Source organism: Vulpes lagopus, chromosome 5 (genome assembly GCF_018345385.1).
Source record: "Vulpes lagopus strain Blue_001 chromosome 5, ASM1834538v1, whole genome shotgun sequence".
NCBI lineage: Eukaryota > Metazoa > Chordata > Mammalia > Carnivora > Canidae > Vulpes > Vulpes lagopus.
In genome coordinates, this window is record NC_054828.1 from 24,248,244 (window position 1) to 24,264,315 (window position 16,072).

The 16,072-nt window shown below is 41.7% G+C and overlaps 1 protein-coding gene across 1 annotated transcript in view; it reads right to left on the minus strand.

The window, feature by feature from the left end:
* The window catches only part of SLC9A2 (solute carrier family 9 member A2), a 95,135-nt gene that overhangs the window by 41,037 nt on the left and 38,026 nt on the right, over positions 1-16,072 (minus strand). Inside the window, exon 3 of the mRNA XM_041757209.1 lies at positions 11,989-12,239. Within this exon, the coding sequence (XP_041613143.1) occupies positions 11,989-12,239 (251 nt within the window). The remainder of the gene's footprint in view (positions 1-11,988; positions 12,240-16,072) is intronic.

The window sequence follows — 16,072 nt, forward strand, 5'->3', positions numbered from 1 at the left end:
AAACAGATAAGAAGAATGTTGCAAAGTTCTTTTGCTCCTATTCTATCTCTATATATGAACTTAAAAAGTATGGATCCAATTGTAGACTGTCCAAATACGGTCCAAATAGAGTTGTATATTCTCAATAAAGACTTTGCCAGATATGAAAGCATACTCCACTAATCAGTGTTAAGCATTAGGAATGACAAAGGACAATTAAAAAGCTTTCTCTGCATTGATTAAAGCCAGGTCTTATGGTAACTCGGGGTAAACTGTATGCTCTCAAAATAAAGTATTCACTTATGTGAGGTAAATTACTTATTCTAGGGCATGAATTTACCGTATAATGGATCGCCTCTTCTAAGAAACCTGACAACCAAGAGAGAGTCTGATATATGAAAAAAAAAAAAAGCAAACAAAATTTGTTTTTGCTTTGTTTTGTTTTGTTTTGTTTTTGAGAGAGTGAGAGTATGTGAGTGGGGTAGGGGCAGGGGCACAGAGAGAGAGAGAGAGAGAGAGAGAGAATCTTAGGGAGGTTCCATGTCCAGCACAGAGCCCAATATGAGGCTCCATCTCATGACCTGACCTGAGATCATGACCTGAGAGAAAATCAAGAGTTGGACACTTAACTGACTAAGACACTCAAAAATTTGTTTTTGAGAGGACCCAAGCATAAAAATTAAACTTTTCTTAAAATACAAAAAAAAAACAAAACAAAACTTAAACTATGATAAATGCCTGATTATTCATATAGTCTTGCCCATTTCCCAGATTTTCCACATCTTTTGTCTCTTCTTCTTTACAGGTTTTCAACTCAATTCAACTAATGTTTACAGTTCACTGACTGACACTTAAGTCAGTCATGATTTTATGGAAAGAGCACATACAGAAACACAGCTCACCGTCAATAGTGTAATGACACACAAAGCATCAAAGGACCCACAGAGTCCACTGACTTTAGTTGGAAAATGTTGGCAAAGGCTTTGTGTTTCTTTTATAAAAGTATGGCTTTTCTTTAATTATTAGAAATTCTTGGAAAAAAATGCAAATTCCTGGGCTCCATCCCAGACCTACAGAATCAGAATCTCTGGCTGGGCCCTGGACTTCTGTAGATGTAACAACCTTTCCAGGTGATTCCTAAATACATCCAAGGTTGAGGTAAGCAAAAGGGGTTATAGGCAGCGGGTTCAGGGGAGGAGAAGTGAATGAGGGAGAGCTGAAACTTGAATCATTTTATTTACAATTTTATTGAAGAGTGAAAATAAGGGCCAACATGAGATGTGAGGATTTTGCTACCTAATTTTTCTTTCCCTTCTCCCAATTTCCATTACTTGTGCTGGGTGCAGGCTCCATCTCCTCTTGCCTGGATTAGTAGGTAGGAGTCTGCACACATTCCTTTCCTGACGTGTCTCCACCTGGGTGCCTTCACCCTGCTGCCAGCAGCTCTTCCGTCTCCTTCTACCCAGACAGGGATTCCCTGGCCCTGGGGGCATCCAATGAACCTGAGGCCATGACGGCCACTGTCACTTCAGAGTGCTATGAAAACACTATCAGTTTTCTATGTAATGATGCAAGAAAGCTTTGGAGGCACTCCAATCTTCACTATGAAACAGATGTACAATTGTGTCACCTCTTTGCTCAAAGCTTCCAAAGTTCTGGACTACCTACAGAACAAAACACAGCTAGGCCAAGCTTCTACTACCTTTCTCAGCACCCTGAGGCTCCACTCCCTGGATGTACCAGAGCTTTTCAGTTTGGAGTCCTCAGCCCCACACCAGCCTCAACACATAGTGCCCTTCTCTTCATCACTGAGGCTTCAACTCAATATATCACCAGGCCAACCCCCACCATACTATAAAGGACTGAGGCTTCCCTGATACCTTGTCCTCAACATAGATTATGAGGCTGGTCCACTCAAAGTAAATTTAACTTGACTGCCTTCTACCAGTACTTCTCATGCCACAGGGCTGGTCAAGTGACACCATCTGATCCAATCACAGATCTCCAAATCCCTGAGCCAATCACAATCCTTCCTTTGAAATGTCCTTTGACAGGAGCTGGCAGGTAGAACTCTGTACTCTGTAGAGACAAGAGCTGCAGAGATAGGAAGCCCAATCTGTGAGCCTTGTTTGATGTTTTAGAGATGGTTGGCCCAGCAGAAGGAAGATGAGACACAGAGAGAAGTGGTTCTGGCCTGGGGTCCATTCACCCCAAAATGAATTTATTTATATGAGCCAATGAACCTGGTCTGATTTGCGCTTCCCTGAGTAGCCAATAATCTGGTTTAATATGGGTTTCCCTTGCTCACACAGAGTCTCCCTCTACTGTCTGAGCTTGAGCTCCTGCTTACAACGATCCTAGGTGACTCGACTTCTCGACTAGCTGAGGATTAACTGTGAGGGTGCACATGGGAAAAAGAATCTTAGACACTTGACTAGGTCCCCTGGGAACATCATAAAAGACCTGAGATATGATTGATGTAAGGGAAAAGTGGCAGCAAAGAAGAAAGCACACTGAGAGAACACATTACAGCATCAAAAGGAGCGACTCGCAGCTGCTCTGTGCCTAAAACACTAACAGAAAATGCCTCTGGGTTTACACCAGGCTAGCTTCCTCCCCCACACAGAGAACTGCTGACAAGTACGCCAAGATTTGTTAAAGCAAGTGAAAGAGAAGCAGGTTTCCTTAGGGCACCTATCCTGTTCTTGAAAGAGCCCATCTTGACTCCCATGGCTGAACTCGCTGATGAAGGGAATGGCACCCTAACTTGTGTCCAAAGGCCAGTGTCCTACTCAGAAGGACTAGCTGGGAGGTACCTACACGTGTCCTCTCAGTATCAGCTTTCTGAAAACATTTTCATTAAGACAAAAAAGGTAATTACTTCTCAGCAATTATACAACATTCACATTTCCTATTTACAATCCTATTGCTAATGTTTTGGCCTATGTATTACTAGGAAATAATTTTAGCCTTACTATTGCAATTTACTTACACCTGAAAGTCTGAAAGAGAGAAACTCTACTTTAAATAGCTCGGAAAAATAAATAAATAAATAAATAGTCAGCTCGGGACAAAGAGTAACCTAATGATACAATGACATAATCATTTTTACTTAAACACTAAGAATGGTTAAGAAACGGTCAAAAGAAAAAAATGAGAATAAAGCCAGTATTATCCAGTTGCTGGTTATTATCTAGAACCTCCATTCCTCAAAAAGATCTCAGGGAAGGGGTCCTTAGTTCAGGAGAAGTTGTTAAAGTTGCATGTAATTTAAATTCACCAGGCAAATACCAAATGCGTTCCCTAGAATAAAGGTGCTTGAAAATGACATACCTAAGAGCCATGAAAGCCCTTCAGTGAGGAAAGCCCCAAATTAAATTATAGCATTTTATTCATTTGCTCTTAAGAAGTAATCCGTAAAATGCGTTTCACAAAATGAAATTATTATTTTTTTTTATGAGAAAGAGAGAGGGGGGCGAGGCAGAGAGAGAGAATATTAAAACAGGCTCCATGCCCGGCACAGCGCAGGGCTTGATCTCAAGACTCTGAGATCATGACCTGAGCTGAAAATCAAGAGTCAGATGGTTAACTGAGCCACTCCCAAGGGATCCTAAAATGAAACTCTCTTATGCTGGCATTTATTGTAACAGCTCTTTTTAATTTTTATACTGTTTTCAGGTACTATGAAATACCCCATATGCTATTTCCTGCATTCTTACCGTATCTGGAAATACCTAATTACAAACTGGGTAAGTGAATCATATACCACTCCTGTGGTTGACAATTCACGGATTATATGAATGATATTCCCCATATAGATGATTATGATGTTCTTAATGTTCTTTTACTTATAAGAAGATGAGGCATAAAAATATATTATTTTGAACACTGAATAAATATAATTTCACTTTGTGAAAAATGTGAAATATCCAACCTCAGGGAATCTGTTTCAATGGACTTTGCTCATTCCTATAGCTATGGCAACTTGTTCTCAGGGAGAGTCCCATCCCTCACCCAGGTTTTGAAGAGTTTATATCACAACCACCAAATGTGGATCTTGGGGTAACATTTTTCCTTTGTTCACAGTTGCTTCTGCCTTCCCTTCAGTTATTCGTCTTTTGCTTTCTAATCTCCCCTACTCTCAAAGAAATGTTCTTTATAAACAGCATGATTAACATCAATGAAGGGAATGCATTTCTATTCTGTTTTTTCCTCCATCTTTTCATGCTTTTTTTTTTCTTTTACTTCATCAAGAGGGAAAAAAAAAATACATTTCAACAAGTCTTCAAATATCCCAATAGCAAAAACTAAAAACTAATGGTGAACCCTGGAGAAAAATGCTAATAAAAATATATAACACAAGTCATATTTATATTTTTAAATTTCCTAGTAGTCATGGTTAAAAGTGTAAAAACAAACTGGTGAAGCTGATTTTCCTAATGTATTCATTTTACTCAACAAATTCCATATCAACATGGAATCAATATAAAAATCATTAATGGGAATTTCTATAATCTTTTCCTACTAAGTCTTAAAAATCTGGTGTAGATTTTAAACTTAGAGCACATCTCAATTTAGACTAGCCACATTTGAAGGACTCAAAAGCCATACGTCACTGATGGTCATCATGCTGGACAGCAGCGAGGAAAAAAGTGACAGGCCACTGATTCTGCACCTTCTTCAGAAAAACCAAGCAAATGCTGGAGTCTATCAACTGAATCTATTTAATTTAACAGTTTAAACCATAAAAATAAATCTGAGTAATTTCATGAACCACTTCCACTACTATGAACAAATATGGCATGATCTCATTCATGTAGGGGAACGAAAAAAACCAAAGTCATAGGGGCGTCTGGGTGGCTCAGTCCATTAAGGTCCAATGCTTGATTTTGGCTCAGGTCATGATCTCAGGGTCATGAGCTCGAGCCCCGAGATGGGCTCCATGCTCAATGTGGAGGCTGCTTGTCCCTCTCTCTCTCTGCTCCTCCCCCCTGCCCTCTCTCTCTCTCAAATGAATAAATAAAATCTTATATATATATATATATATTAAAAAACCAAAGTCATAAAAACAGAGAGTAGACCAGTTGTTATCAAGCGCAGAGAGCTGTGGGGTGGTGGGGGAGGAGATGAGGGAAATGGATAAAGGTGGCCAAGTATACAAACTTCCCCTATAAGATTATTGAATAAGTTATGGGATTTAATGTACAGTATGGTGACTATAGTTAATAATATGGTATTGCATACTTGAAAGTTTCTAAGGGATTAGATCTCAAAAGTTCTTACCACACATACAACAGTCACTGTGGGATGTGATTGATGTGTTAACTAACCTAATTGTGGTAATCATTTTGTAGTATATACATATATTAAGTCATCATGCTATATACTTTAAACGTACGCATGCCAATTATAAAGCTACAGTGTGTGTGGGGGGGGAGTTTACACTTTCATATTCCCTTCTGCCTTTTCTAGTTTTATCCCTCAATTGAGGCAAAGTTGTACAAAAGGAAAAAAGAAATAAAAGACATGTGAGTGGTAATAAAAAATAATAAGGGATCCCTGGGTGGCGCAGCGGTCTGGCGCCTGCCTTTGGCCCAGGGCGTGATCCTGGAGACCCGGGATCGAGTCCCACGTCAGGATCCCGGTGCATGGAGCCTGCTTCTCCCTCTGCCTGTGTCTCTGCCTCTCTCTCTCTCTCTCTCTCTGTCATGAATAAATAAAAATCTTAAAAAATAAAAATAATAAGCTTTTCATTTGTTTGTTTTTACTGTTCCTTGAATGTGCCCAAAAATTAAGGAAGATAATGATTTATTTTCTCATTACTTGACTAATCTCATGCCTCATTTTACTACCTCCTTCCAAACCCCCACCATTTAGCATTTGTGTTTCAGGTGGTCACATGAGATTTGAAAGAGGTCAGTTTGGGCCAGTCAGAGTCACAGTGAAGGCATGCACCAAAATCAAAACTAAAGCTTTGATTTGCCAAGGCAATAGAAGGTATAATGAGCCAATGAAAAGCGCAGAGCCAGTGAAAACCCAAAACCAGAGATCTAAGGCTACCATCTTGGTCCCCTCTGTCCTCCCATCCAAACTCTACTCTCCCTGCTTTTCTTCAGAACCCAAAGGGTTGATGCTGTGAGTCAAGTGGCACTGCATATTTGAAAGTGTGTGATAACCATGATGCTCTAATTCTGAGGGCTAGAGCACGATGCAATGTGGGTTAACATAGCAGAACAACAAAAGTATGGTTTGAGCTTCTTCCCACTTCATCTCCACTTCCACTCCCCTCTCTCCTTCCCTCAATAAAGGAGCCCCCATTATAAATGCTGTGCACTGCTCTTAAGAAAACAGACCCTGTCACCTAGAGCAATGAAGGATATGAGAGCGGGAGGCTCTTCCTGGAATTGTGTTTACTGAAACCCCAAGCATCAAAGTCTAAATAATTTTCGCTTCAGTAGGTTAGATGGGTAGATGTGTTTTTTGGAACAAAGACATGGTAAATGTAACCAAGGATTGATGCTTGTTAATTGTGGCATAAAGATTTGTATCCTAGCCTGCTTATTCAGCTGGGAGATGTTCTATGTAAATCTGAGGTATAGATCAGAGCCCTAATGAGAGGACAAGAATTTTTGTCAGGCTCGTTCACAATCACTTGTGCATTAAGTGTTACTATCTGTCACGAATCTACCAATTTGTCCAATTCGTACATGCCAAACAGCTGACATCATACAAAATACTAAGATACACTGGATTGTACCGGATGAATCTGAAAATCTGAAATTAGTGTTAAAGAAGTGTGGTGCCCAGCATTATCCATGCCTCATTCTTACTGTGCAGCTGATGTGAGGGTGCACCAAAGCATTCCCTGGAACTGACCTTTGGGGCAGTGTTGATAGCAGTGGGACATTTTAGAGACTCAGAGGGAAGCCTGTGGTAGAGGCCAGAGCTGGTACCTGCCTTAGAAATGGTTATAACCTTTGCCAGTCACATTTGGAACTTTGTAATAATTGATATTTTATAAAACAGAGTACCTCTCTGTTCATTTAGCTGATGCTGTTAGAAATAAGAATATACTTTGCTTATTTAGAATCAATTTCTGTCCATCTCTATATCCCAAAATGTTAGTGTTACAAGCTCTAAAGTGCTATAGGGAAACACGGCTTAGAGAGGAGGAAGGTGCAAGTATAGATAGGCTGCAACATGCATGCCTAAAAGCCAAGTGGCACCAAACCTGGGCCTGTCCTTAGAGCATCCCTCGTCCATTCTTGACCTGCCCTGCCTTCAGAGCTCCAGCTGGCCTGCAATGAAACCAATAACTAACTTTCAAGTGTTGGCTGCAGGATAAGCTAATTCTTATGCAGCAGACACAGTACTTAAAGGCCATTTCTTCCTTGTGTGTGTGGGGGGGAGGGGGAGTATGAGGGAGTGCATTTGAAGTTTGAAGTTCAAACTAGAAATAAGCTGATGTGATCTGCTTGCTCTGTTTCAACAGGCTTTAAGACCAATTGGATTTGCATGGAGGCCAAGCCAGAGAGTGCATAATAGCTGATGACTTGCCGGCAGGCAAGTATTTATCCAGGTTACATTATCCAGATTGATTTGTTAAAGCTCCAGGTCATATTTGTACACTGAGAAAAACATTCAGTAAACATGAGACAAATCTGGGAAAAAGCTAATAAAAGGATCCTGTCTTACATACATATAAATACACATATATCTGTACTTACATAAGAAACTTGTATAAGGTTTTATGATTGTCCTTCAATGTCGTGTACATTTTCTCCCCATAGGGACCAGGTGGAAGCTTCAAAATGGTGAACGGAGACATGCTTTCCTATTTTTCTCCAAGTTTGAAATGGATGACAATTACCAGCTCATACAGAAAGAAACAAGAAGGAGAGAGAATCTGGTCTTCACATCTGCAGTGGTGACTGCCTTAGTCCTGCTAGCGTGGCCTGCTCCTAGATTTCATGCCTGAGCTTACCATTCTGGAAATTCCTGCTAAAAGTCTCGCTTAAAAATTTTCATTGAAATGTACTTGCTTTTCTTTTCTTAAGTGGATGCTAGGACACATGCTGGCCTGGCCTGACAACTAGAGACCTGTGGTCTAGGCCCAACTTCCACAGACTCATCCGTAGCCATGTTTTTTGCCCATCTGAGCCTCAATTTACTCATTCATCAGACAGGACTAATATTTACCATTTCCTATTTTCTTTACTGCTAGAATAATTAAAACAGCAAATGGAAAACATCTTATATACCCCCCAAGAGAGGGAAGACTAAGGAATTATGAATCTGTGAAAACAAATAAGTGAGCCACCTGAGTGGCTCAGCTGGTTGAGCATCTGACTCTCAATTTCTGCCCAGGTCATGATCTCAGGGTCATAGGATTGAGCCCTACATCAGGCTCCATGCTCAACACAAAGTCTGCTTGTCCCTCTCCCTCTGCTCCTCACCAGCTCCACCTTCCAAGCCCCCACCCCCACTCATGCTCTCTTCCCCCCTCAAATAAACAAATAAATAAAATGTTTTTCAAAGTTAGAAATATTGGGTGCTTACTCTCCCCTATCCAAAGGATGACCTAGCCATTTTTTGAAATGCCTAGAGCACCTCAAAGAGAAATCCGCACATCCCCACAGGCTGCAAGCTGCCGTGGAGACCAAGCATCCCCTCCTTTGTGACCCTGTATTTTCGATGTCTTATTGACTACAATACAGGAGACTGTGCTGGGGTACAGATGAGGACCAGAAAAGGTGCCTGCCATTCACAAGAAGGGAATAAAGTCCTATTTCAGTTCACTTCTTTATGGATCTGATTTAAGGAATTTTTTGGAGGGGAGGGAGAATCATCTTAGACATTTGTTTTTGTGTCTTTGGTTAAAGTAAGGGGACAATGGGGACTCGTCAGTGTTTTAACTCTGAGTATTTTTCTGAAACCAAGAGTCAGACCTTCAATTAACTGCACCTCCAGGAACCCCTCAAAATAGCTTTCATAAGACAGAGGAGCAGAAGGTAGATAGAACGCCACCTCGTATTATGTCACTTACTTATTTTTGGTGAAAATCCCATCACACCACAATTCCATGACGCAAAATCAATAGTTGCAAGTAGAGTTTTGTGATTACCTGAGGTACATCGCTTCCGACATCTCTCCAAAGAAACGAAGATGCTGCAGTCCTGCCCAGAGCTTTCCTATCTAAGAGACTGATTTGCATTTTGAACCCAGACCCCACTCTTCTGTTCTGCAGACGGATGTTTCTTTTCTTTCTTTCTTTTTTAAATTTATATTCAATTAGCCAAAATATAGTTCATCATTAGTTTCAGACGTAGTTTTCACTAGTTCATCAGTTGCATATAACACCCAGTGCTCTGTTTTGTTTTGTGTTTAACCAGACTTTCGTGTTAACTTCCTGTTCATTGAGTGTGATCTCAATCTAAGAGCCAGCCCAAGACAAAGCTGAAAGCACAGGGGGTTAGAGGATTGGATCTGAGAGGCAATCCAAAGGGGAAGGGAGAGGAAGTAGAGATGGAAAGAAGGAAGGAGAAGAGGGAGACAGGGAGGAGAACTTGCAAAACTCAGGCAGGCAGAGTCACGTCGCTACACTGTTTTACAGTTTCTGAGAGGGGCTTTACCCTCTCTGCCCCCCGGCTGCCTAACCTCAGTGCTTCTTTTCCTTTCTGTGTGGCCACCCACTTCTCTTAAGCAAACAAGGGAAATTACTGAGCATGCTCATCATGTCACATGCCTTCCCTCCCATTTACCTTAAAATTTGTTTTTAAATGGCAAAAGAGTGCAATTATAGAAGTATGATAGGAATCCTAAACTCAGTGCAACTGAAATGTGGAAAAATCACTAGTTCTATAAAAGAAGTGCACACCGGTATGCAATTTTAATTGCATCGTTACAGTGGATCCTCTGGACCAACATCCCAAGGTCAGGACGGTACTTAAAATGTGGAAGTGCATGTTGTTCAAAGCGGGGGTCACTCGCATCTACAATGTACACCATACAGAAGCAGCACACAGCACACGTGGGTGAGTTCTGAATATCATGCTAATCGCCTCACATTAGAAAACAGGGCATTACTTCTGAGAACACACACACTCCAATGTCAATCTGTCCCTTCACTGGCTATCAGCAGGTAATGGGTGTGCATGGTAATTCCAGACCCCCAAAAATGTTTTAAACCTCTCATAATATCTCATTTAAGAGCTACCTTATTTTAGCGCACTGTGTGCAATGACAATATTAGTTCAAATGTAATAAAGGACCTTTCTGTATGCTAAGCTGTAAAATAAATGTTCACTTTGAAGTTGGAAACAGAGGGGATGTTTTTTTCCACCAACAAATCATGCAGAGAATTATCTGTGCTGTTTACCAGGAACACGGTGTCCTATTTGCCCCTTATTTCCTAATTCCCAGAGCGAGTAAATGCATAATAATCCCATCTTCACGGGAGGTCGGGATCTTGATGAAGCACCAGCCTCCAATCTCTGTGGACTCTGGCCCTCATGGACATCGCTAAGCAAGATGCACCAACCCCAACTCCTTCCAACACTTTAACCCCCATCCCGTACTCTGGGTCTTCCCATCACAGTTCCTGCCCCCAACCTCAAGCCAATTGACACATGTATTCAGACAACCATATGAGTGTTCTAGAACATTTACTGCTTATGCATATGGTCCAAATATATTCAAGGTACTCACACAAACTGCTATTAGAACACTGCTGGAATGCAGCCACAAAGTCCCACCCCCATCATTCTTTAGAGACCTTGAAAGTGCTCACACACTTTCAAAGACACTGGTCAAAGAACAGTGAAGCAACTGGAAGTCATACAAATGATATGAATAGCAACCAGGAAGATACAGAACATTTCATGACTGGGTCAAACTGGATTAATATGTTGCTTTATTTAGGTTCTCTGTGAAACAGAAAACCATACAGCCTTTACCTCATGGCTAGCATTATAATGGGTCTCACTCTCCTCAGGGAGAGGCACCTGACCTCTTCCACCACAAATCTAATCTGCTTCCCATACAAAAGAGGTGAAAGACAAATCGTCCTTAAAGCAATGCCTGAATCAGGCTGCAGACCTATGTTTACCACTCAAAAACTTGATATATAGCTGGCCCTCGCATAGAGCCCAGCACCTACCGAGCTGTAAGTATCTGCCAAAATGAAAACGTATAAAGGCTTTTCATTACTAAGTATTTCTCACCAACCCTATATGGGGTGTGACCATAATAAAATAGACTTGTTCTTGGAAGCTTTGTTACAAAAACTTCCACGCCCAACAAGGAACCTCCTTCAAAGGGATGCTCGGAAGTCTAGAATCAGATCCCAACACCACCCATCTTCAGCCCACTTGCAGAGCTTCTTGAGAACGTCCTTCCAAATCGGTTAGTGAATGATACACTAACTGCATCTGTAATAAAGAATTTCTTGCTTTATAATCATGCCTCTTTATTTAAAAAGCTAAAGCCAGAATGACATGATTACGTGCCTTATTCATTGGATTCTGCTGTGAATGACTGAACGCCATTATTTCAAATCAAATCTAGCACACAAAGTGAAGGTTCCCTACCACTAATATCATTCAAATGAATATCCATAAGCAATTCTAGAATTCCAGATGCAGTTTAGGTGATATGACCTTGCTGGAACAAGCACAGAACTTCCCACATGGACTACCCTGAGTGGGCATCAAACTCAGAAAAGTTTTCGTGCCTGACAATCCACCCTGACAGTTTATTGTCAGTTTTCATATGAGAGTCAAGAGATAATTTTTAGGTAGCTTTCCATTCTAGTATGAGATCACTTTAGTATAAATTTAGCAGAATTTCTTCATTTCTTTGACACAAAGAGTAAGGAAAATTCATTTTTAATTTTTTTGAGAAGAATTCAAGAGAACCTCTTTTATAAAACTTATTTGACCTTAGCATCTTGGCTTAGAATACTTAAATTTAATGAAATTAAGTGGTTTTAACAAGGAGGTAAATACTTACGCCATGATACCAGAGAGGTGAAACATTTCGGCTGTTATATAGGACAAATAACTGTACAGGAAGACAAAGAGTGGCTCAATCACTCGGATGTTATGCGTGAACCGAGTAGTAAATGCTGCTATAAATCCCAGGAAGATGCCAATCAACACCCCACCAATTCCCACAACAAAGAAGTTTGCAATTCCAGCAAACACGTCAATGGTCTCAATGGTTTTCATCTGGCAAAAAGACTTGAACAAGTTGTACAGGACCTGTGGGAGAAAGAGAGGCCATGGTCAAGACTCCAACTTCACCGTTTTCACTACATTCACAGAAAAATTCAGCTGGCCTTCTAACAAGGACATTTCTTCTGTACACCCAAGTTGATGATCAGTGACAATCAATGTATTGCTCTCTCTCATGCTTTAATATGATATTGAATAACTTTGAACAAAAAGCTATGATAAAAGTATGTTGCCCGGAAAGCTATTTCTCAAAGTGAGAGAGAAGAGAGTTCGTGATTATGATGCCACTGACTCCTAAATATTATTCTTAAGATACCATCTAAAAGATAATTTAAATGATTTGGCTGCCATCCAACAGGCCTTGCTGTGTTACCGATGCTGGGGAAGTAGTTGGTCAGAGAGAAAGCTGGTCAAGCTTGCTGTGAATTTAGTAACTTTGCAAGGCTCTCTTATGGGTCTTGCCATGGAAGGGGCCCCAGCCATCAGTACAGGTACCCCACCTGAAGATATCTTCCTCCCAGGACACTGAGGTCTTCCCTCTTCACTTCACCCCATTCCCCAACCCCCCCCCACACACACACACATCTGCTATAACATGAGATCCAAAGCCTCTTTCTTAAAGCCAAGAGGCAGCCACCTGTGCTGTGTACATGTGTGTGTTGTGTGTACGTGTGCTGTAATTTCATACATATTTTGTCCCTTTTTAAAAGTAATGAGCCTTCATGGCTGTTTGGCTTCTGAAAAATCCACACAGTCTTTACATGGTCTTAGTCTAATTAAGCTTCAAAAATGCTAGGCACTTCACGTCTGTTAGGGAATATGCTCACAAGCCTGTTTCTAAGGGCCACTGTGCCAACTGAAACAGGAAGTGATGGCTTAGGCCCTACCACATGTTTTACAAAGCCAGCAGGGAAAATATGAGTCCAGCAGGTGCCCTGCTTCTTTTCATTGTGTTATTTACAGCCAGAATCTCCAGGGGAGCTGGCTGGCAGGACACTGGGATGAAGGCCTTTTACGGTACAGGCCGTGCTACACCTTTATTTGGTTTCTGAGAAACTAAAATTGAACCCATTGGTCCATGGTCACGCAAAATGTCAGACGCGATACGAAAATCCAGGTCTCCTGACCTTCTGGGTGAGTTTTTCAAGGTTCAACCATGGGAGGATGAGTCAGGTTCTGCCCCTGGGAGCCAGCGTGTGATCTGGGGAGAGTCGACTCCACTCTTGGCCTCACGGAAGGTCCGTTAGGGCCCACCACAGCTGCAGGTTTTTATGTAATTTTTCCGTCTTTTCTGCTGGATCATAAGCTCCTTGTGCTCAAGGTTCATTCCTTATTATGATTTGCCTTTTCCGTGCTGCCTGGGAGATGACAATAAATGTCCGCCAACTTTGAAGAAAGCAGCAGGTTATGCTTAGATGTGAGTGGGCTTTTCTTTTCTCGTGATCGTTGGCGTGACATCCAAGAGCATTTGCTATTGTACCGTTGAGAATGACTTGAGTAAGAGGGGGGAGGAAAAGCAGCTCCTTCCCCTGAGGATTTCAATGCCTTGAGAGTATCATCACTTGCCGGAAGAGAAACTGATGTGTAGCAGCAGCCTCTTCTGCTTCCGGCCAGAGGCTTGCTGCACATGGATCCTGTGAGCATCTGCAGCCGTGGTGGCTCCCGGAGGTCAGAGATGTGCTATATATACCCCTTGTCTCCGAAGAGCCAAGGCCGAAGGGTGACAGTCACCTGCTGCCAGAGGAGAGAGCCGGCTTTCCCTGCCAGCCCACTCTGCACAGACAGCTCCCCCCCAACAGCCCCCAGGCCACTTGGTCCCTGCTGGTCTGTCCCTAGACTCCCAGGCTTCTGCCCCCGCTCCCCACTCCCGCCTACACCGGCAAATCTCAGCTGCCCTGGCTCCCATGCTCCCTATGGCCAATGCAAGACTCACTTCCTTTAAATAATGTTATTCCATTTGTCACTCTCAAGTTTAAAATCCTTGACTTTAGGAAAGCTCAATATCTGGCGGCAGCTTCTTCTTTCTTTCTTTTCTTCTTTCTTCTTTCTTCTTTCTCTCCTTCTCCTTCTCCTTCTCCTTCTCCTTCTTCTTCTTACTGCTTTCCAACACCCTTCAGCCTGGGAGAGTCAAAGCACAGCTCCACAAAACATACCATAATTCATCACTGCCCCTGGTTCCCTCCTTGTGGTTTCTTTCAGGAGGAACCCAGCCCCTAAGCCCAGGGAGACATTATCTGTCTTCCATGGCCCAGCTGAAGCCGCTGCTCCCCTCAAGAGCCTTCCTGAACTCCTACAGCTCCTTCAAATCACCTGTTGCCCTCCTGCAACAAAGGTGATCTTCCATACCAGTCAGGCTTTGGGGACCTGCCATCTTGCATTGTGGGTGCTGCCTCCTGGTTGCCCACCTCATTTCCCTGCAAAATTAAAGAGTCCTCCTGCAAAGAACCCGCTTCTCCTCCTCCTCCTCTCTTGTATCTCCCTTCCCCACCCCATCAAGCACATTTATGAGGCTTCCAAAGGAGACTCAGGCCTGTGTCCCTAAGGAACAACCTCACAGTCATAGTCTTTCCGGAGGCGTTTTCCTGGAAACTCAATCCACCAAGTCTGTCAAAGGGGCAGGGTGGTTTTAATCTCTTTAGGTTTTGCAGAAAACAAATCTATCAAAGGCACAGGCTGGTTTTAAATATCTCCTTAGGTTTTGCTGAGTCATAGGCACTGAAGTTTCAGTACATGGGCCAGAAGCTCCAGTTCGATCATTCTACTGCCTCAGATGCCAGGGCAATGTTACGGGGCAATGTCTTAGGTAGAGACGTTGCCTTGACAACCAGAAAGCTTTCCATACCCTCCAACCTGCCTTACAATGAACCTGATACCCAGTGATCAGCACAAGATAAAATTCTTTTTAGTTACCACTGGCCATAATCCATAGTTAGTTCATTCTAGTTAAATGCTTTCATCGTAACACAAGGGAATCTATGTAGAAAAGTACTGTTGGGGTTATAAATTACATCTGCATATGCATATATACTAGGTATGTTGGCTACAATTATGTCTCTAGTTGCTCTGTGCAAAATTGACCTCAACTTGACAACTGTGTTTTTCAAAGACCCAGATACCAGCACTGACTTTATTTTATAGTGGACTAATTCGACAGTTGAGTACTTTCAAATCATTCTACTCATTATTGTGATTTCTTAAATACTTATATAAGCACCCAGCTAGCTCAGTTGGTAGAGTAGGAGACTCCTAAAATATATATATATATATATATATGTATGAATTAGAAATTATCTATTTTGATCTTTGATTTAAAAGGTGTGAGACAGTGAAATCATGTAACACACAAAGATGCAAACAATACCAAGTTCTTTATGAGAATAGCTCTGTTCCAGAAAAATAGCTTTTGGGTCACTTTTTTTTTAATATGAAATACAAGAAACAATCATTTTTGCATAGGAATTTTAAATATATTCTACTATTTGCAAGAGCAAAAATGAGTAGCAAGTGGTTACTGTTTATCTTCCAGCTTCCTGAAGTTAAATACCAGTGCACAGCACATAATGCCTGGGCGATGAAGCCCGTCTGCTGCCCGGTTCCAAAGAGCCAGTTCTCCCTAACCATGCCTCGTTGTGGCAGATTGAGGAAATTCTTTAAGTCTTCTTGGAAAATGCGTTAGATTATTCAATGGTTGCATTATTAAAATGTTCTAGAAATGATGTTGGAAATGACCACGCGAGCTTAAGTCACTTGATTCTGCATGACTGTGGGATGGCAGGGCTGATCTGACAACTAAGACCCTGAGCGATCCTGGCCTAATAAGGAAAATTTTGAAAAGTTTTCCTAAAATATTTATGGTAAAG